This window comes from Emiliania huxleyi (genome assembly GCF_000372725.1).
Source record: "Emiliania huxleyi CCMP1516 chromosome Unknown EMIHUscaffold_180, whole genome shotgun sequence".
Classification (NCBI taxonomy): domain Eukaryota; phylum Haptophyta; order Isochrysidales; family Noelaerhabdaceae; genus Emiliania; species Emiliania huxleyi.
Genome location: NW_005200783.1, coordinates 296,276 through 316,337, shown reverse-complemented (window position 1 = coordinate 316,337; position 20,062 = coordinate 296,276). Strand labels below are relative to the sequence as shown.

Below are 20,062 nucleotides of genomic sequence, written 5' to 3'. Positions count from 1 at the left end.
CTACACGAGGCCCCATATCTCCCACCTCTCCCCACATCTCCCCACATCTCCCCACATCTCCCCACATCTCCCAATCTAGGCGCCGACGGGCCGCGAGTGGTGGCCCATACAGTTGTATCTCCCCACATCTCCCCACATCTCCCCACATCTCCCAATCTAGGCGCCGACGGGCCGCGAGCGGTGGCCCATATCTCCACATCTCTCCCCACATCTCCCCACATCTCCCAATCTAGGCGCCGACGGGCCGCGAGCGGTGGCCCATATCTCCCCACATCTCCCCACATCTCCCCACATCTCCCAATCTAGGCGCCGACGGGGCCGCGAGCGGTGGCCCATATCTCCACATCTCTCCCCACATCTCCCCTCATCTCCCAATCTAGGCGCCGACGGGCCGCGAGCGGTGGCCCATATCTCCCCACATCTCCCCACATCTCCCCACATCTCCCAATCTAGGCGCCGACGGGCCGCGAGCGGTGGCCCATATCTCCACATATCTCCCCACATCTCCACGTCTAGGCGCCGACGGGGCCGCGAGCGGTGTCCCATATCTCCACTTATCTGCCCACATCTCCCCACATCTCCCAGTCTAGGCGCCGACGGGCCGCGAGCGGTGGCCCATATCTCCACATATCTCCCCCCACATCTCCCCTCATCTCCCCCTCTAGGCAGTGCCGTCGGAGCCGTCGCCGTCCGCGCTGAAGGAGTGGTCGAGCTCGAGCACCTAAAAAAGAAATACTGGCTGCTATCTCGTTTTCTCACGGGTAGTGGTGGAGGAGTGCTCCAGCTGGAGCACCTAAAAAGAATTCGTCTCGCTATTTCTTTTTTAATCGGGCGGCGGTGAAGGAATGGTCCAGCTGGAGCACCACGCGAGCGGCCTGGAGCTGCTTGCTCGCCTGCCCGAGCAGTCAGGGGTTAGGGTGGGGGTGGGGGTGAGGGTGGGGGTGAGGGTGGGGGTGAGGGTGAGGGTGGGGGTGAGGGTGAGGGTGAGGGTGAGGGTGAGGGTGAGGGTTGGGGTTAGGGTTAGGGTTAGGGTTGGGGTTAGGGCTAGGGTTAAGGTTAGTGTTAGGGTTAGTGCTCGCCTGCCCGAGCGGTCCGGGGGCGGAGGAGAGGAGGCCGCCGAGAGCTCCAGTTGGCCACGGCGAGAGTTCGACGACGTTGACGATGCGGCGCTGTGCGAGGTGTGCAAGCTGGGTGAGGTCTCGTGGAAGGGAGAACGTCTGTGCAACGTTGAGGGGCACACACTTTGAAGACGTCGACGTTCTGCTGGACACCGCCGCCGAGAGGCGCGAATGGCGCCGACTCGACGGCGGCGAGGAGCGCCGCGGGAGGCGCCGGCAGACCGTCGAGCGGCGAGGGCGGCTGCGGCCCGGCCAGGGCGGATGAGTAGATCAGCCTCCACGACCCGTCCAGCCTGCGAAGGTCGCGGGGCCAGAGCGGCGGCGGCGCCGTCGCCTCCAGTTCGGCGCACGCGTCAGCGACGCGTCGGGCGGCGGCGGGGCTGGTCGCGAGGTAGGAGGACGGCCGGAGCGAGCTTGATATGAGCGTGGTGAGCTGACTGGGCGTGACGAGCCCGGTGGCGAACAGCGACGCGAGCTGCAAGAGCGAGAGCATCGCGCTCTTCGCCAGGGCGTCGCCGCTGGATCGGCCGCTCGCTGCCCGCTCGAGCGGCCGGAAAAAAAGAAAAGGGGGGCGCGTCGCGCGGGCACGCGCCGTTCGGAGTGTCCTTGGTTCGTCCCGGCTACCACCTCCCACTCGGCCAACGGATCCACCAACGTTTCCGCCCGGCCCATATGACAACGTCCAACAACTTCAATCCGAATCGCGAACCGAGCTCGAACCGCCGACTGACCTAACAGTATCCGAACCGCCGACCAAGTGTGAGAATGGAAAAGAAAGAAAGAAAACAGACACGCCAAACGAGGGATGGGACGAGGACAGGGTCCCCACCTGCACGAGCAGGATTTTGGAAGGACGATCAAGAGATTAGGAGCAGCAGGGACCCGAGGGACCATGTGGAAGACGGCTAGTGCTAGTCCCCCAACGGGAGGACGACCCCGGCTAGTCGCCGACCACACCCACAAAGAACCCTGCACAAAGATCGCAAGGGCGGGGGCCTGTTCCTTTTTACCCATCTCACAGTAGAGAGGTGTCCGTTTTTATTTATTTATTTAGCCCGCCCTATTCACCTGGGTTTCGCGCCACGGGCCACGAGAGCCCTGTGGAAGAGCCCAGCTGGCATGTTCTATCGCCCGGGTGTCGGGCTGTCTGCATACAGACGTCTCGTCGCCGTGGCCGACGCATGGCTGGTCCGACGTGTGGAGGAGTTTGACCTCAGCCAGGCCGTCGGTGTCGGCGGGCTGACGGCGGCCGCCGGAATCGCGATTCGCTCTGCCAGCTGCCAGCAGCCTCGTGTCGCCGCTCTCGTTGGCGCAGCAGCAGCGATTGACCTTTGCGCCGTCGCTCGACGGCGTCACCGCCCATCCGACCCGCGCAGCTCCTGCAGCTCCTGCAGCTCCTGCTGTCAGTCTTCTGCTCTCACGCACCTCACTCGCCGCGCGCGGATTGTGCGCCGCGCCAAGCAGGACACGTGCTCATGCAAACAATGCGAGAACTTGGTTGCGCCGCTTAGTGGCGGCGCTGCTTTAGAGAAAGCGGCAGCGTGGGAAGCAAAGCAGATGGAGGCGGCGCGGCATGCCAAGGAGCTGCTGCTGGCGGAGGTTGAGCGGCTAAGTGCAGCAAGGGCCCAAGGGCAAGAAGGGCAAGAAGAAGAAGAAGAATGTTGGCGTGGGCGATACGGGCGCCGCTAGGCTCAACGAGGAGTGCTGTGCAGTTAGAGAGCTCGTAGGACGTAGCGAGCTCGATTTTGATGAGAATTTGATGAGAAATATCTCAATTTTGAGCAAAAAACGCCAAAAAAAATCGGCGCCTGCGGCGGGCCAGCCTCCGGCGGCGCCTGCGGCGGGCCGCTGCCCAGACCCCGTTTACACCCGAGCTATGCCCCACGACCTGAGCCGGAGCCGCAACACGGAGCTCCGTTGGACGTTTTCCAGATTAGCGTGTCTCTCTGAGTGAAATGGTAATGGAACTAGCCCGTGGGGCTCCTGCCCGTGTCCGGGTGTGGAGATGCGAGGGTCGCCCCCCCTTGCCCCACCACTTTGTGTGTGTGGAGACGTTTACCTTACCTTGCCTTACCTTACCTGACAGGGCGTTTGCGATGAGGGGGGGCTGGGGGGAGCTTTTTGTGTGTGGAGAAATTTACCTTACCTTGTACCGCTTGTACCTGGCACCCTCTAGTCTGTCTGCGAGAGTCGACTCACAAGAAGAGAGAGAAATAAATAGGACGGGCCATTTGCGCATCACGTACACCGGTTGTGTGTATTTGACTGCGAGAGAATCGAGTGTATCGAGAGGAATCCGAACTGTCGAACCGCGACCTGGCCACGCGGACCACGAAGTGGCCCAAAAGCGCAAGGGGAAGAGGGGAGGAGGAAAGCGCCGCTCTAGGCGTCGTCGAGCGCCGCGACGCCGGGCAGCACCTAGTCAAGGGTTGACGAGCACTGGTCATGAGAACTAACGAGGAGGCGAGGCCTCGGGAGGCCACCTTGCCTCGAGAAGCTCGAGACTCCCCATCTCTCCCCATCTCTCCCCGTGCCTTGTCCGAGGATTGGTGCGCCCCGCCACCTCCCCATATCTCCCCGTATCTCCCCGTATCCCCCGTATCTCACCTTGCCCTCGAGAAGCTCGAGCGAGGCGCCGCCGCCGGTGGACACGAAGGTCACCTTGTCCACGCACTCCCACGTCGCGGCGGCGGTGGCGGTGTCGCCGCCGCCGATCACGGTGGTCACGCCCGCCTTGGTCGCCTCGACCATCGCGTCCATCGCCGCCTTAAGACAAAAAGAAAACGCTTTCTTGTTTTTCTTCTTCTCGCCTCGACCACCGCGTCCATCGCCGCCTTGGTAGGGGAAGGGAAGGGAAGGTGAGCTTCTCCACACACACGAGGTGGTGGGGCAAGGGCCGGGCTGGTCCCTCGCGACTCCACGTCTAAGGCAGGCAGGAGCCCCACGGCATTCAAAGTGCAAGGCCCGGTGCGTGCGTGCGTGTGTGTGTGTGTGTGTGTGTGTGTGTGTGTGTGTGTGTGTGTGTGCGCGCGCGCGGCGCGCGCGTGCGCGTGTGCCTTGGTGCCGCCCTGGAAGTGCGAGATCTCAAAGACGCCGAGCGGTCCGTTCCAGATGACCGTCGACGCGCCTGATCACAGGCTCCGAGCTGTGAGCGGCGCCTGCTTCACAGCGGCACCGCTCCAGAGGACCGTCGACGCGCCCTTGATCGTCTCCGCGTTCAGCTTGTTCGACTCCGGGCCGCAGTCGAAGCCTGCGTGTTGAATACGCCGACATGAGGGCGGGAAGACGGTGTCGTGCTGCGTGTTGAGAGCACCGCGTGAATACGAGGGGTGCGAAATGCAGTGAAATGCAGTGGAGTGCAGCGGAATGCGGCGGAGTACGTGTCCTCTCGAGCGCTAGCTGGGAGGCATGAATGCGTGTTCCGCGTCTAAGAGTCGAAGCCCTCCCAGCCGTCCGGGATGCCCTCTGCCTTTGAGACCGGCCCCTTGACCTCGCTCTCCTCCGAGAACTTGTTGCCGCAGATGAAGTCGACCGGCAGAATGATCTCCACGTTGTTTGCCTTGGCCTTCTCGAGGATGCGAGGCACGACCTCGGGCGCCGACTTGTCGTAGATCGAGCCGCCGATCTTCATGTCCTCCATAATCTTGAGGAAGGAGTAGGCCATCCCGCCGCCGACGATCAGCTTGTCGACCTTCTCCAGCAGCGCCTCCAGCACGATGATCTTGTCCTTGACCTTCGCGCCGCCGATGATCCCGACGAGGGGCCGCTTCGGCGCGCCCAGCACCATCGAGAACGCCTCGAGCTCCTTCTTCACGAGGAAGCCCGCGCACTTGACAGCGAAGCCCTCGCCCACCATCGAGGAGTGGGCGCGGTGCGCCGTGCCGAACGCGTCGCAGCAGTACACGTCGGCAAGCTTGCACAGGCTCGCGCGGAAGGCGGCGACCTACAAAAGAAATACGAGGCCGCGGTGTTTCTTTTTTTCCTCGGCCAGCTTGCATAGGCTCGCGCGGAAGGCGGCGACCTACAAAAGAAATACGAGGCCGCGGTGTTTCTTTTTTTCCTCGGCCAGCTTGCATAGGCTCGCGCGGAAGGCGGCGACCTACAAAAGAAATACGAGGCCGCGGTGTTTCTTTTTTCCTCGGCCAGCTTGCATAGGCTCGCGCGGAAGGCGGCGACCTACAAAAGAAATACGAGGCCGCGGTGTTTCTTTTTTTCCTCGGCCAGCTTGCATAGGCTCGCGCGGAAGGCGGCGACCTACAAAAGAAATACGAGGCCGCGGTGTTTCTTTTTTCCCTCGGCCAGCTTGCATAGGCTCGCGCGGAAGGCGGCGACCTACAAAAGAAATACGAGGCCGCGGTGTTTCTTTTTTTCCTCGGCCAGCTTGCATAGGCTCGCGCGGAAGGCGGCGACCTACAAAAGAAATACGAGGCCGCGGTGTTTCTTTTTTTCCTCGGCCAGCTTGCATAGGCTCGCGCGGAAGGCGGCGACCTACAAAAGAAATACGAGGCCGCGGTGTTTCTTTTTTCCTCGGCCAGCTTGCACAGGCTCGCGCGGAAGGCGGCGACCTTCTCCTTGTCCGCCTTGACCTTCTCGCCCGCCGCGTCGACGCCCTTGCCCTCCTCCTCGAGGTGGAAGCGCACATTCTCGAGCAGGATGACCGAGCCGGGGGCCGGGTCGGCGCACGCCGCCTCGACCTCCTCGCCGCAGCAGTCCGTGAGGAAGGTCACCGGCTTTTCGATGAGCTTCTCGAGCGCCTGTGGAGAGGTACTCGGGCAGCACATCAATATCTCCCCATACCTCCCCCTATCTCGTGCGTGTGAAGAGGTACTCGGGCGGCACATACTGCCTCCCCATATCTCCCCATACCTCCCCCTATCTCCCCATATCTCGCGCCTTGGCAACCGGCGCGAGCGTGAACTTGGGCACGACGTTGCCGTCGGGCCGGCCGAGGTGGGACGCGAGGACGACCGACTTGGCGCCCTTCTCGAGGCAGTACTTGATCTGCGAGCGCGCAGCACGCACAGAGGCACAGAGGCGGGGCTCAGCGCGAGCCTTCCGGCGCCGGCGGCCGCGCCGCCGCGCGCGGAGAGAGGGCCGGGCGTGGCGGGAGGGGGGCGAGGCGCACCGAGGGAAGCGCGCCCTCAATGCGAGCGGTGTTGGTGATGATGGTGGGGTCGGCCTTGTCCTGCGGCACGTTGAAGTCGACGCGGATGAAGACGCGCTTGCCCGCCACGTCGACAGAGTCGAGCTTGAGCTTGTTCAGATTGAGAGCCATGGCAGAGTCTGTGTAGCGCAGGCGTGCGGCGTGGCGGCGCGGCACGGTGGTGCGAGCACGGTGGTGCGAGCGCGTGCGGTGTGGGCGAGTGTGCTGGGATGGGGAGGGAGGCGGCAGCGTTTGCGGCGGCGTTTCCCAGGCGCAAGGCGGCTGGCGCGGCAGCGCTCGATGTGGCGGCGCGGGCGGGGCGCGAGCATGTGTGGGGTCGCGGGCGTGTGCGCCGGAGGCGAGGCGCGGCCCCGCGTGGGGAGAGGGCGAGCGGAGACGCACGTCAGGAGCTGTGTCGGGCACGGGCTGTGCTGATGCGACTGATCCCCCTGACAAGAATCTGCGCGGAATTTCTTTTCCAAGGAATCGGAGGAAGAATGTTCCCCTTATTGTGCGCCGTGGGGTTTCTTCTTTTGTTTCCATTCGTAACGAATCCCGCTTTATTCGCCCAAGGGCGTCCGAACTCCTTCCTCACGACGCTTGAAGGTTCGCCGCCCTCGTCGGCCCCGGCTAGCCTACGCCTGCAGCCCCGCAACAACCACCCATCACGCTCTCTCGCTGTGACGGCGCAGGATGTACTTTGCGCTCGTGTGGTCGGCCTCGACCACCTCCTCATCGAGCGCCGCGAAATCGGCTGGCGAACAGCGCGCAGGGGACCTCCTGCGTGAGTACCAAGCGCACCGTGACACACAGAAGCGACTGGCCAGGCACAATGCTACCCGACGCGCTGAGCTCTAGGCTGATAACTCCGGCTTGTTGAATGCCTTGCGCGATCGTTGAGACAGCCGCTCTGCCGCACGCTCGTTGTGTTACTGTCAGTAGAGTACCATGTTGTGTACGCCTTCAACCAAGATGGGACCGAAAACTTACTCACACTCACACCGAACGCTACTTTATGGGTGGGATGTTTGAGCGCAATTGCAGGACAGTCATAATACTGCGCCGGTCGGACACTGCTGGCGCCACAACTTCGCACAACCCGCGCCGTCGATGAGATCCTTGTTCGGACACATCGGGGCCGCAAGCGCGTGATCTACAGACTAAGCCCGCGAACGGCCGGCGCCAAAGGTACCTACTTGTCTTCGCTCGCGGAGCGTACGCTCTTCACGACGCCGGCCGAGCAGTCGGCGAATCGCGACGAGAGGAGCGAGCGGCCGTGCGTGCTCCACGGGCCTGCGCCCGCGCCTTGTCTCTGTCGCGTGAATCGTGCTGTGCGACCGTTGTGTGGGACTACATATCCCCCTGGCCGGTATACGCCGACAAGCTGCTACAACCCGACTTAGTGGGAAGATCATGAGGCTATCATACTTGACGTGCATTAGATGATAGATCCATTTAGGAAAGGGCCGGAAAATTCTCGTGGCATCGGTAGAAATATTGACGTCTATGTCCGAGATCTAAGCGCTAGCGTCACTGGGCATATGCTGTCCTTGACGTGCTTTCGCAAGGAATGCCATCCTGCTAGACTTGCAGCGCTTTTGCCATGGCGACATGCAGTGGACGTTACCGGTGTCAATTCCACGCACAGGCCCATCATATGCTCTGCTGATGGGCTGGACTTTAAGGCCTCTCTAATAAATTGACTGCAATCATCACCTGGCATCGGGTGTGTGCCGTATCCAAAGGCTCGCTGTGCACCGTCCGGCAGCATCTTCTTGGCGCATCCTCCACAGTGCCCAATCCTTTGCATTTGCGCCTGAAAGAGTGTCCAGGTACCTGTCCGGTGGCTCCTGTGCATGCAGCGGACTGGTGTGGTTGCTGCGCGATACAACTGTGGGTAGAGCGTTTGGAGCACCGCTGTTGTGAACATGCCGGGGCCAGTGTAGTGGTGAACAAAATGTATCGCGCGCCGTCTGCAATCACACGCCGCACGATGAGGTCCAGCGCGCCACGAAAGATGGGGTGTCTGGGCCGAGCTGCATACATGAAGTCCTGTCTGGAGAGCGACTGGTGGGAAGCACGGCATGCTGGCTTCTGCAGCCAGTCATGAACACGTCGAGAATATTGCACATCCGCATCAACATAGAGCCCACCATCACGTACAACACTGCATATCGCCACATGTCCGCACGCATCACTGCAAGGGGTAGGCAGCGGAAGACGGTGTACGCAAGGGGGCTCAAATGGTCGCGGATGAAGTCATCAACTATACATTCGTAGACCCAGCCAAGCTGCTGCTGCCATGCTGTCTCGTTGGCACAGCGTGAGTGTACACTGCCAGCGAGTGAGGTTTTGTTGGCTCACCAGTTCGACGTTGGGTTGCGTCATGGTGCATGATGTGGGGCAGGATGCGCTGCACTTAGGATGCGTCTGCCAAACCTTGGGGCTATTAGCGTGCGCCGCATTCCAAGCGCTCCGCAGCAGGTGCCCGCACGCGGCGCGGCCCAAGGTTAGGGCTGTGCCCAATTTCCTCGCGCACTCCCCGTCTCGTTTCCTTGCCTTGTTTCTCTACAGCACCCTCGTTGAAACTAATGTCTAATTCGAATGTCTATTAGGTAGCCGTGTATGTATGTCTCGCCGTGTATGTGCGTGGGTATATTGGCGTACGCGCCGCGCCATCCGATCATTTGGCAAACCGAGAATTCTTTTTTTGATACCAGGGTTCCAACTTTTTGCGGGGTATGGTATGGTACTCTCACGGCCCAAAGGGTGGGGGGGGGTATGGTCCTGACCGCCCATCCCCGGTCTCCGGGAGGCTGGGTCTGTCAGCAGGCGGGCTCATCGAGGCCATACCCCGCAAAAAGTCCGAACCCAGAAGCTTCGTGCGACGCTGCTGCACCTCCTTGTCGCAGCTCTCGCGCTCGGCGAACGCCGACCACCCACGTGTGTATATGTGGCTCCCCGACTTCCTCCGCCCTCCTCCGCCTCCGCCTCCTCCTCCGCCGCCGCCGCCGCCGGCGTCGCTGCACGCGCTCCTCGGCGCTACGAGCGGCCAGTTCCTTGCCGCCGCCGCCGCATGTCTCGTCCTTGCCCTTCTCTCCCTGCTCGTGACGTGGCTGCGGTGCCGCGCGGCGAGCGAGCGCAAGACGGCGCCGCTCGTGTCGGTCGAGCCGAGCGCTGAGCACGCCGGCCGCGTCGCCGTCCTCAGCTCCGCCAAGCCCGGAGCTGAGTCTGCGCTCGTCCGCCACGTCCGGCGGCTGCTCCTGCAGCGCGGCTTCGCGGAGGTGCGCTCGGCCTCCCCGGCGGACGAGCGCGCGCTGCACGGCGCGTGCCAGGGCGCGCATCTCGTCGTCGACGTCGCCGTCGAGGCTTCCGACGGCTCAGCGTCTGCCGGCACCGCCTCACTGCTCGGCGCCTGCGCGCGTTGGAAGGTCCCTGCGGTGATCCTGTGCAGCGATGCGCTGGTGGGGTACGACGCGTCGGCGGACGTGTGCGACGGCGACGAGCTCTCCGACCCGGGCATGTCCCTCATCTCGCCCGAGCCTCGCCCCAAGCCCCCCGCCTCGCGCCGGCTTGCAGACCTGGCGGCGGCAGAAGACGCGCTGTCTTCGTACCGCGCCGCGGGCGCGCACGGGGCGATGGTGCTCCGGCTCCACCGCCTCTACTCGCCCGACCTGCAGGGCATGCCGCCGCTGCTGCCGCTGCTGCTCGCGGGCGGCGCAGGCATCGGCGCGGGACACTTTCGCGCGCAGGCCTGGGCAGCTACCGAGACACTTCCGAGACACCTCCGAGACACCTCCGAGACACCTCTCCGCTCCACACCCTCACCCCACCCCCACCCTCCCCCTCACCCTCACCCTCCCCCTCACCCTTACCCTCACCCTCACCCTCTCCCTCCCCTCACCCTCACCCCCACCCTCACCCTCACCCTCCCCCTCCCCCTCCCCCTCCCCCTCACCCTCACCCTCACCCTCACCCTCACCCTCACCCTCACCCTCACCCTCACCCTGCAGACCAACCTTCTCCATGCTGAGGATGCGGCTCTCGGCGTCACCCTTGCCGCCGACAAGCTCCTCGCACCAGGCGGCGCGGAAGGTGTCGACACAGTCGTGCTCACGGACCCGAAGGTGCGCCTGTTCAATCACCGTACGTAGAAGCAGCAGCAGCAGCAGCAGAAGCAGCAGCAGCAGCAGCAGCAGCAGAAGCAGCAGCAGCAGCAGCAGAAGCAGAAGCAGCAGCAGCAGCCGCAGCAGCCGCAGCAGCAGCCGCAGCAGCAGCCAGTGCACGCAGTAGAGCATGACACTGTCGCCCTGATGGACCCAACTCTGCCACTCCCTCCTCCTCGGGGTCCCTATCCGCTGCCCTGACTTAGCAGCCACATCGACTTAGCAGCCACATCGACTTAGCAGCCACATCGACTTAGCAGCCACATCGACTTAGCAGCCACATCGACTTAGCAGCCACATCGACTTAGCAGCCACCTCGACTTAGCAGCCACCTCGACTTAGCAGCCACATCGACTTAGCAGCCACCTCGACTTAGCAGCCACATCGACTTAGCAGCCACATCGACTTAGCAGCCACATCGACTTAGCAGCCACATCGACTTAGCAGCCACATCGACTTAGCAGCCACATCGACGTAGCAGCCACCGCGGATCCGGGTCAGGTCTGGTCAGCCGCGCACCTGCTTCGCTGCCTGACTTGCGTGCTGCGCCTCCCGCCGCCGCTGGCGCCGCTTCTGACGCCGGCCGGCCGCCTCGTCGCCTCCGTCTTCGTTGCGGTCGTCTCGCCGCCGCTCGGCCTGATCGGGCGGTGCGTGCAGCGGGTTGCCCCTCCCTCGGACACGTCCGCGACACGTCCACAACGCCCCACCCCGCCCCCAGGTGACTGGGTGGCTCATCGTCCTCCTCTTCGCGGGGCAGCACACCTCCTCCATCACCGCCACCTGGCTCGGCGCCATGCTCCTCTCCAACAAAGAGGCGATGGCAGACTGCCTGGCGGAGCAGCGGGCGCGCGCGCGCGGGCACGCCGAGGAAGCCAATTAACTCACCAGCCTCGAGTGAGCTCGCTCCGCGCGCGGTGTCGTCCTCAGGCGCGAGTGCCGGACGAGGCGTCGCTGACGTACGCCAACCTGCTCGAGATGGACTGCATGCGCCGCGCCATCACCGAGACGCTGCGCCTCTACCCGCCACTCATCCTGCTGATGCGGCAGGTGATGCCCGACGCCGGCCTGCAGGTGGCGCGAGAGGCACTCCTCGAGATGCTCCCCCCTCGGACCGCCTCGAGCTGAGCTGGGCCCGGCCCGCGCCCCCTTCTTGACCGCCCCCCTCCCCCCCGCCTGCAGGTGGCGCGAGATGCGCCATCATCCCGAAGGGGGGGGGGGGCGTGGCCGCGGCCTGACCAACACTCGAGCCTCAACCACCCGCTCTTCCCCCCTCTCGCAGGTGGGCGAGCACACCATCCCGAAAGGGGACGTGGTCGGCCTCTGCGCGCCCGCCTCCAACCTCGACCCTCGCTACTGGCCCGACGCGACCGCCTTCCGGCCGTCGCGCTACCTGCCGGACGCCTCCAACGAGGCGATGTTCGACTCGCGCTCGGTCGGCCACGGGATGATGCAGGGCCTCCTGCTCTCGTTGAATGGGTTAAGACAGGTACTAGGGAGGGGCGAATCACGGCCGAGTCTGCGAATGCGTAGGCTTCATGCTCTCGTTTGGCGGCGGCGCGCACATGTGCTCCGGCCGCCGCTTCGGCTACCTGCAGGTTCCGAGACACTTCCGAGACACGTCCGAGACACTTCGCACATGTGCTCCGGCCGCCGCTTCGGCTACCTGCAGGTTCCGAGACACTTCCGAGACACTTCCGAGACACTTCGCACATGTGCTCCGGGCGCCGCTTCGGCTACCTGCAGGTTCCGAGACACTTCCGAGACACTTCCGAGACACTTCGCACATGTGCTCCGGCCGCCGCTTCGGCTACCTGCAGGTTCCGAGACACTTCCGAGACACTTCCGAGACACTTCGCGCATGTACATGTGCTCCGGGCGCCGCTTCGGCTACCTGCAGGTTCCGAGACACTTCCGAGACACTTCCGAGACACTTCGCACATGTGATCCGGGCGCCGCTTCGGCTACCTGCAGGTTCCGAGACACTTCCGAGACACTTCCGAGACACTTCGCACAACATGTACATGTGCTCCGGGCGCCGCTTCGGCTACCTGCAGGTTCCGAGACACTTCCGAGACACTTCCGAGACACTTCGCGCATGTACATGTGCTCCGGGCGCCGCTTCGGCTACCTGCAGGTTCCGAGACACTTCCGAGACACTTCCGAGACACTTCGCACATGTGCTCCGGGCGCCGCTTCGGCTACCTGCAGGTTCCGAGACACTTCCGAGACACTTCCGAGACACTTCGCACATGTGCTCCGGCCGCCGCTTCGGCTACCTGCAGGTTCCGAGACACTTCCGAGACACTTCCGAGACACTTCGCACATGTGCTCCGGCCGCCGCTTCGGCTACCTGCAGGTTCCGAGACACTTCCGAGACACTTCCGAGACACTTCCGAGACACTTCGCACATGTGCTCCGGGCGCCGCTTCGGCTACCTGCAGGTTCCGAGACACTTCCGAGACACTTCCGAGACACTTCGCACATGTGCTCCGGCCGCCGCTTCGGCTACCTGCAGGTTCCGAGACACTTCCGAGACACTTCCGAGACACTTCGCACATGTGCTCCGGGCGCCGCTTCGGCTACCTGCAGGTTCCGAGACACTTCCGAGACACGTCCGAGACACTTCGCACATGTGCTCCGGGCGCCGCTTCGGCTACCTGCAGGTTCCGAGACACCTCCGAGACACCTCCGAGACACCTCCCTGCAGGTGTCGACCATCTGGTCGATCCTGCTGCGCGACTTTGAGCTGCAGATGACCACGCCGCTGCCCAAGCCGGCGTACAACGACATGGTCGTCGGGCCGGACGCGCCCATCATGATGCGGTACAAGCGCAAGGTCTTCCTCGCGCCCGAAGAGATCGCGGCGAGGCAGGCCAGGTACGCTGCCGGCGCGGCGGCCGCAAAGGCGGAGAAGGAGGCGGCGGCGGCGCGGCTGCACGGCGGCGGGCGGGCGGCGGGCGGCGGGGGCGGCGTGCAGCTGACGCGCGCGGTGTCGGACTCGCACTACCCTCGCGGCCCGCTCCTCATCCTCTGGGGCTCGCAGACCGGCACGGCCGCGTCGTTTGGCGGGCGGCCAAGTGCCCAGTAGCCTGGCCTCAAGAGCCGACCCGCCTGCTAGGCACGGCCGAGTCGTTTGGCAAGGTGCTGGCGGAGGAGGCGCGGCAGCGCGGCTTCGACGCCCGCTCGCTCGACCTCGAGGAGTACGCGCCCGAGAGGCTGGCGGAGGAGGACGAGGCGCCCGTCGTCTTTCTGATGGCGACGCACGGCGAGGGCGAGCCGACGGACAACGCGGTCCCGTTTTACAGCTTCGTCGAGGCGGAGCGGAGGGGGACCAACGTCAAGTGGCTAGGACGTGTCCAGGACGTGTCTGGGACGTGTGGTAGGCGGAGCGGATGGGTACCAACCTCAAGTCGCTCCGCTTCGCCGCGTTTGCGCTCGGCAACAAGCAGTACCAGCACTACTGCGCGATGGGCAAGTGGGTCGATGCCAAGGTGTCGGCCCTCGGCGCGGAGCGCATCTGCCCGCTCGGGCTAGGAGACGACGACGACGACCTCGACGGCGATTTTGAGCGGTGGCGGGAGACGCTGTGGGCGGCGTTGTGCCCGGGCGGCGGCGGCGGCGGCGGCGGCGGCGGCGGCGCGCCCTTCACACTCGCGGCTCCTGCGGCGCAGTTTGAGGCGGAGTGGCTGGGTGGCGACGCGGCCGTGCCGCCCCCCACCCTCTCCTTCCTCGCGCGCTGCCAGCCCAAGCACAGCCTCCACGAGCTGCGCGTCGCGACCAACCGCGAGCTCGCCTCCCTGCCGCAGCACGGCTCGGTGCGCCACCTCGAGCTCGACCTTGCCTGCAGCGGAGGCTCCAGCGGAGGGGCGCCGTGCGCCTACGCCACCGCCGACGACCTCGCCGTCTGCCCCGACAACGGCCCCGCCCTCGCCGCAAAGCTGGCCAGCCGGCTCGGCCTCGCGCCGGCCGCCACCTTCGCGCTGCGGCCGCGGCCGTCGGCGGCGGGCGGGGCCGCGCCGCCGCTCCCGACGCCGTGCTCGGTCGAGCAGGCGCTGCGCAACCGCGCCACCCACGGGGGCTGAGGCTAACCCGACACCGGACTCGAGACTCTGCAGCGGTGGCACTAGGCCCTCCGGTACCACGCGGACGTGCGCGCGCCCGCGCCGAAGGGGCTGCTGCTGATGCTCGCCGACGCGTGCTCCGACGGGGCGTCGTCCGCCAGGCTGCGCCCTAGCCTCGCCCCTCGCCCGCCGGCGAGGGGGCGACCACTCACTCGTTGGCGCCTGCGTCACAGGCTGCGCCACCTCGCCTCGCCCGCCGGCAAGGAGGAGTACGCGGCGCACATCTCGCGCGGCGGCCGCGGCGTCGCCGAGCTCCTCGACGAGTTCCCGTCCTGCTCGCCGCCCTGGTCGAGATTAGCCGAGAGCAGCCGAGCGGAGCCGAGAGCAGCCGAGAGCAGCCGAGAGCAGCCGAGAGGAGCCGAGAGGAGTCGAGAGCAGCCGAGAGGAGCCGAGAGGAGCCGAGATCAGCCGAGAGGAGCCGAGAGGAGCCGAGAGGAGCCGAGAGGAGCCGAGAGGAGCCGAGATCAGCCGAGAGGAGCCGAGAGGAGCCGAGAGGAGCCGAGATCAGCCGAGAGGAGCCGAGAGGAGCCGAGAGGAGCCGCCCTGCTCGCCGCCCTGGGAGTACGCGTCTGCTCGGCCTCTGAGTGGTGTGGCTTCCTCCGCCAGCCACACGCCGGAGCCGCTGCCTCCAGGTCGTCGCTGCTCGAGCTGTGCCCAAAGCTGACGCCGCGCTACTACACCATCTCCTCCTCCCCGGCGTCCGACCCGCACCGCGCCCACCTCACCGTCAAGGCAATCACGCGAGATCGCACGAGATCACACGAGATCACCCGAGATCACACGAGGTCACACGAGGTCACACGAGATTACACGAGATCACACGAGATCGCACGAGATCACCCGAGGTCACACGAGGTCACACGAGGTCACACGAGGTCACACGAGGTCACACGAGATCGCACGAGATCACACGAGATCACACGAGATCACACGAGGTCGCACGAGGTCAGGTGCTGCGCGAGCCGCGCCGCGGCGCAGAGGCGCGCACCAAGGAGGGCGTCTGCTCGACCCAGCTCGAGGGGCTGCCCGCCGGCGCGCCCGCGTACGTCTTCGTCCGCCCCTCCTTCTTCACCCTGCCCGCCGACCCGGCCGCGCCCATCGTCATGGTCGGCCCCGGCACCGGCATCGCGCCCTTCCGCGCCTTCCTGCGCGAGCTGAGCACGGCGGCGGTGCCGCGGCCCGGCCATGTCCGGCTCTACTTTGGGTGCCGCCGGCCGGAGGAGGACTACCTGTACGAGGGCGAGCTGGCGGAGCACCTGCGGAGCGGCGCCCTCTCGAGCCTGCGCGTCGCCTTCTCTCGGTCGCAGGCCCAAAAGGTGTACGTGCAGCACCTCGTCGCCGCCGACGGCGCCGACGCTGTCGCGCACGCTGCGCATCCGTACTTCTGAGTTGAGGGTGAGGGCGGCGTGTTTCTTTTCTAGGCGCCGAGCTGTGGGGCATGCTGCAGCGCGACGCGCATTTCTACATCTGCGGCGGTATGCCGCCGTTGGGGTCCGTCCGTCCCCGGCCCCCGTCTCTGCTCACCCCCCCCCCCCCTCCCCCTCCCCCCCCTCTCACAGGCACCGCGATGGGCCGCGACGTCGTCGGCGCGCTGCAGCGGGCGGTCGCGGCGCACGGCCAGATGAGCGACGCGGCGGCCGAGGGCTACGTCAAGGAGCTGCAGGCCAAGGGGCGGCTGATGCAGGAGCTCTGGTCCTGAGCGGGCGAGAGGGGCGGAGGAGGGGGAAGGGGGTGGCGCGGCGCGGCGGCGCGGTGACTGCCAGTGGAGGTGGGGAGTCGTGTGTTGTAGCTAACACGAGAGCCGGCGTCGTCGCCTGACGTTGGGGCGGGACATCTTGCAATGTGGCCGTAGAGTACGACCTTCGACAGTTCCGCTACGGTGTTATTTCGAGCACTTCACAGATCTCGCACCTCAGGCTCAGCGCGCGAGCCTGGGCGAGCCGTCCGGCGGCATACACAGCTAACGTAAAGCTACACCGTCACCGATGCACACGTGTGCGCGCGGTCTCGAACCCACACACACACACACGCGCGCGCACTCGCGATTCCGACAGCCGACACACACACTGCCCCCGAGAGCGACTCACGCGGGCGACCCGGGAAGGGAGCCCGCGCCACACCGGCCGCTCCCCGAGCTCTCCCTTGCTCTACTACTCGTCCTCCTCGCTCTCCCCTTCGCTGGCCTCCTCGTTGGCCTCCTCGCTGCCCTCGTCGTCGCTGTCCTCGTCGTCGCTGCCCTCGTCGCTCCCCTCGTCGCTGCCCTCGTCGCTGCCCTCCCCCTCAGAGGAGATGGGCGTGCTCGGCTGGCTCGCCCAAACCCTCCATCTTCCTTGGCAGCAGCTGATCCTGCTGGTCGCCGTGGCCCAACTGGCCCCCGCTCCCACAACCCCAGCTCCAGACATGGCCGCCGGCGGTGAGGGCGAGGCTGTGGGTGTATCCAGCTGAGACAGCGACGACGCGCTGCCCAGCGAAGGCCTCGACCTTCTCGGGCAGCAGCTGGCGCTGCTGGTCGCCGTGGCCCAACCGGCCAGAGAGTCCATCGCCCGCCCGGCGAAGGCCTCAACCTTCTTTGGCAGCAGCTGGTAAATGCGTGTCGCCGTGGCCCAACACACGTGGTAATGGCCCAACACACGTTGTCAGGGCGCGAGACTAAGATACGCGCCTAGACGGCGTGCGGGTGTGCTCATTTACTTTCCGGGGTTTGCCCCCCCCCCCCCCCTCACATTGGCTGAGTGTCTTGTCTTGTGGTTCTGTGTGTCGCTCCTGTGTGACCGTCATCGCCCGTCTAGCGTCCACCCATACCGCGTTGGTGTCCCAGTCGTTGGTCGGACTGTGTTTCGCCTTCCCATCAATCAATCAATCCTCACACCTCGAGCCTCACACACATCGAGCGCGCGTGTCATCGTTGGGTCGGCGGGCGACGCGCGAGAAGTTTTCTATCTTTTATTTCCTATTGCTCTTGGTCAGCAATACTTCTCTTGTGCGCATCGCCTTCCCATCGCTATCTATTAATGATTCCTGCGGCATCCAAGGCCTCAGTTAGGTAGAGCTCTAGTGCTCGCGAGCGAACTCTCTCTCTTGCTTGTGCGCTTGGTTGGTGGAGTGGGCGCGCTAGAGCAGGAGAGAGCAGGCGCACATCGCTTCCAGGGAGGGAGGGGGGCGCACTTCTCTGCACACCACTAGCGGTTTTTCGATGACCACGCGCGATGTGTATCTGCTCTTGGCTAAAAACGGGCCGCCTAGTGATGCTACACATCACTAGTACAACATGCAAGAGCACCCACTTCTAGCTCCAGAGCAGCACATTATACATCAGCCCTTTTCCTCTTTCCATTCAGCGCAATCAGTGGGCGAAGAACGACCCCTGGTGCCTCGACCATTAGTCTCAGCTACCTAGGCGGGGCGGGGGTCGGGGGGGCGGCGGGCGCGGGTGCGAGGTGCGGTGCGGTGCGTGCAATCGTGTGTTTGGCGTCATGTCGTGTGTGCCTTCGCTTGTTCCTATTAACAACGAAGTCAAAAAAAGAAAAACATCACGGCATCTCCAAAGCACCCTAGCAATAATGGCCGCCTTTTTGTTGAGGGCCGTGATGCTGCTCGCCGCCAGCGCCAGCGCGCTGAATCTCCCCATGGCGGGCCGGCCAGCCAGTGCGGTGGCCGTCGCGAACCGCGCGGCCGCCAGTAGCCCGGCGATGAGCGCGACGGCGAGCGCCGAGACTGAGGCGCCCGCCCTCCCGCCGCCGCCTCCCGCTGGCCTGCGTCGTTCGCGTCCGATGTTGCCGCGACTGCTGCTTCCACGATGGCCGCTGCCCTCGCCGCCGCCATCCCCGCCGCCATCCCCGCTGCCGCCCTCACCGCCCGCTCGCCGCCTCGCTCACCGCCGCCGCTGTCGCCTCGCAGGCGCCGCCCAGCTTTGTGCAGACGGAGATGCGCGGCGCGGCGATGAAGCTGCACACGCGCGACCAGTCGCCCCGCGAGGGCCAACAGCCCGCCCAGGTGACGGCATGCCATAGCGGTACCTTAGCTGCGGCGCTGACACCGGGACCGGGCGCTGGCGCCGTTGCAGAAGCAGCTCTGCGCGTGCCCTTTTCAAAGCAGCGACATGAATGCTGTGCCTCGACGCTGTCTCCTGCGCCCGACCACACCTGCGCGTGCTAGCTGACACCTCTCGCCTGCCCCTCACCTCCACCCCACCCTCCGCCCTCCCCCAAAGACGCCCGTCGAGCCCCCCCCCCCCTCCACCCCCACCCTCCGCCCCTCCCCACCTCCACCCCCACCCTCCGCCCCTCCCCCAGACGCCCGTCAAGGCGTGGGAGCCGCAGCGCGAGGACTACCTCCAGTTCCTCGTGGACTCGCGCCACGTCTTCGCGGCCTCTGAGGTCGCCCTCCCCTACCCCACGGTACCCCACCCCACCCTCCCCTACCCCACGGTACCCGAGCCCACCCTCCCCTACCCCACGGTACCCGAACCCACCCTCCCATACCCCACGGTACCCGAACCCACCCTCCCCTACCCTCTCCCACCCTCCCCCACCCTCCCCACCCTCTCCCACCCCTCTCCCACACACCGCGGCTCATTCCCCGCCAATGCTTGCGGCTGCGGCGATGCCTTTCCCTTCGAACGCACACACACCGCCTCGTGTGTAGTAATGCCCCCGTGTGTGTGTCCCGCGAGTGCGTGTGCCCCGTCGTCCGTGCTAGGGACGTGTGTGTACCACTGACTGACTGCAGCGCGGCGCGCCCCTCGCCCCCCCCCAGGCCACAACTAGCACTAACCCTTACCCCAACCCTAACCCTAGCCCTAACCCTAGCCCTAGCCCTAACCCTAACCCTAGCCCTAACCCTAGCCCTAGCCCTAACCCTAACCCTAACCCCAACCCTAACCCTAACCCTAACCCCAACCCTAACCCTAACCCTAACCCCAACCCTAACCCTAACCCCAACCCCAACCCTAACCCTAACCCTAACCCCAACCCTAACCCCAACCCTAGCCCTAACCCTAACCCTAACCCTAACCCCAACCCTAGCCCTAACCCTAACCCCAACCCTAACCCCGACCCTAACCCTAACCCCAACCCTAGCCCTAACCCCAACCCCAACCCTAACCCCAACCCTCCCAGGCCATCATCGCGAGGACGGAGCGGCTGGCGCCCTTCCGCGACTCTGGCCTCGAGCGCGCCGCTTCGCTCAGCGAGGTCTAACTCTCTCTGACACACATCCCCTGACCCTGACCCTGACCCTAACCCCTGACCCTAACCCCTGACCCTGACCCTAACCCTGACCCTGACTCTACCCCTGACCCTGACCCTGACTCTACCCCCTACCCTCATCCATACCCATACCCTGACCCTGAATCTATCATGCAACCCCAAGGACGGGCCCAGGTATCAACCCCAATACCACCTAGCCGCCGCCGACGTCGCGCCGCCCGGCAGGGACTACCCACCAAGTGCCCCCCCTCATAAATAAGGATCTATTTTTTTGAAACCCCAGAGGACGGGGGCATCCCCACCCCGA

At 65.1% G+C, this 20,062-nt stretch overlaps 5 protein-coding genes across 5 annotated transcripts in view; 3 read left to right on the top strand and 2 right to left on the bottom strand.

The window, feature by feature from the left end:
- EMIHUDRAFT_442338 (hypothetical protein) overlaps positions 1-1,653 on the bottom strand; it is a gene marked incomplete at its 3' end in the record, with an annotated part of 4,800 nt that extends 3,147 nt beyond the window's left edge. Inside the window, exons 1-4 of the mRNA XM_005783285.1 lie at positions 1,243-1,653; positions 1,080-1,169; positions 864-893; positions 667-721 (exon numbers count right to left, since the gene is read on the bottom strand). Coding sequence (XP_005783342.1) covers positions 667-721; positions 864-893; positions 1,080-1,169; positions 1,243-1,611 — 544 coding nt within the window. The remainder of the gene's footprint in view (positions 1-666; positions 722-863; positions 894-1,079; positions 1,170-1,242) is intronic.
- A 584-nt stretch (positions 1,654-2,237) lies between these two features.
- On the top strand, positions 2,238-2,845 carry EMIHUDRAFT_232347 (hypothetical protein; the record flags this gene model as incomplete). The annotated part of the gene is made up of 3 exons (XM_005783284.1): positions 2,238-2,423; positions 2,583-2,730; positions 2,808-2,845. The coding sequence occupies 3 exons, from the start codon at positions 2,238-2,240 to the stop codon at positions 2,843-2,845; spliced, it is 372 nt and encodes a 123-aa protein (XP_005783341.1).
- A 406-nt stretch (positions 2,846-3,251) lies between these two features.
- Positions 3,252-6,686, bottom strand: EMIHUDRAFT_365175 (phosphoglycerate kinase). The gene is made up of 9 exons (XM_005783283.1): positions 6,664-6,686; positions 6,244-6,401; positions 6,012-6,119; positions 5,686-5,872; positions 4,559-5,063; positions 4,318-4,367; positions 4,175-4,245; positions 3,726-3,884; positions 3,252-3,536 (listed from the first exon to the last, which is right to left on the bottom strand). Exons 2-9 carry the CDS (start codon positions 6,391-6,393, stop codon positions 3,501-3,503), a joined length of 1,266 nt encoding a protein of 421 aa, XP_005783340.1. The 5' UTR covers positions 6,394-6,401; positions 6,664-6,686; the 3' UTR covers positions 3,252-3,500.
- Positions 6,687-9,176: 2,490 nt separating this feature from the next.
- Positions 9,177-16,450, top strand: EMIHUDRAFT_468282 (hypothetical protein). The gene is made up of 19 exons (XM_005783282.1): positions 9,177-10,013; positions 10,275-10,388; positions 10,422-10,541; positions 10,929-11,087; positions 11,355-11,498; positions 11,707-11,881; positions 11,958-12,022; positions 12,097-12,213; positions 12,444-12,515; positions 12,648-13,016; positions 13,135-13,504; positions 13,546-13,790; positions 13,838-14,467; positions 14,555-14,649; positions 14,722-14,835; positions 15,181-15,280; positions 15,499-15,895; positions 15,970-16,039; positions 16,108-16,450. The coding sequence occupies exons 1-19, from the start codon at positions 9,213-9,215 to the stop codon at positions 16,364-16,366; spliced, it is 4,416 nt and encodes a 1,471-aa protein (XP_005783339.1). The 5' UTR covers positions 9,177-9,212; the 3' UTR covers positions 16,367-16,450.
- A 1,658-nt stretch (positions 16,451-18,108) lies between these two features.
- Positions 18,109-19,746, top strand: EMIHUDRAFT_113033 (hypothetical protein; the record flags this gene model as incomplete). Its single annotated transcript, XM_005783281.1, has 4 exons — positions 18,109-18,198; positions 18,446-18,541; positions 18,841-18,945; positions 19,666-19,746. The coding sequence occupies 4 exons, from the start codon at positions 18,109-18,111 to the stop codon at positions 19,744-19,746; spliced, it is 372 nt and encodes a 123-aa protein (XP_005783338.1).
- Between the last annotated feature and the right edge of the window lie 316 nt (positions 19,747-20,062).

What these genes read in the sequence shown, in the direction of transcription:
- EMIHUDRAFT_365175 (XM_005783283.1), bottom strand. Translation starts at nt 6,393, where the DNA reads ATGGCTCTCAATCTGAACAAGCTCAAGCTCGACTCTGTCGACGTGGCG. An exon ending in CGCTCGCGCCGGTTGCCAAG is followed by an intron (nt 5,873 to 6,011) that starts GCGCGAGATATG and finishes ACCTCTCCACAG; the next exon opens with GCGCTCGAGAAGCTCATCGA. An exon ending in ATCCCGGACGGCTGGGAGGG is followed by an intron (nt 4,368 to 4,558) that starts CTTCGACTCTTA and finishes TCAACACGCAGG; the next exon opens with CTTCGACTGCGGCCCGGAGT.
- EMIHUDRAFT_468282 (XM_005783282.1), top strand. Translation starts at nt 9,213, where the DNA reads ATGTGGCTCCCCGACTTCCTCCGCCCTCCTCCGCCTCCGCCTCCTCCT. An exon ending in GCCGCTTCGGCTACCTGCAG is followed by an intron (nt 13,017 to 13,134) that starts GTTCCGAGACAC and finishes ACCTCCCTGCAG; the next exon opens with GTGTCGACCATCTGGTCGAT. An exon ending in GGCTAGGACGTGTCCAGGAC is followed by an intron (nt 13,791 to 13,837) that starts GTGTCTGGGACG and finishes ACCAACCTCAAG; the next exon opens with TCGCTCCGCTTCGCCGCGTT.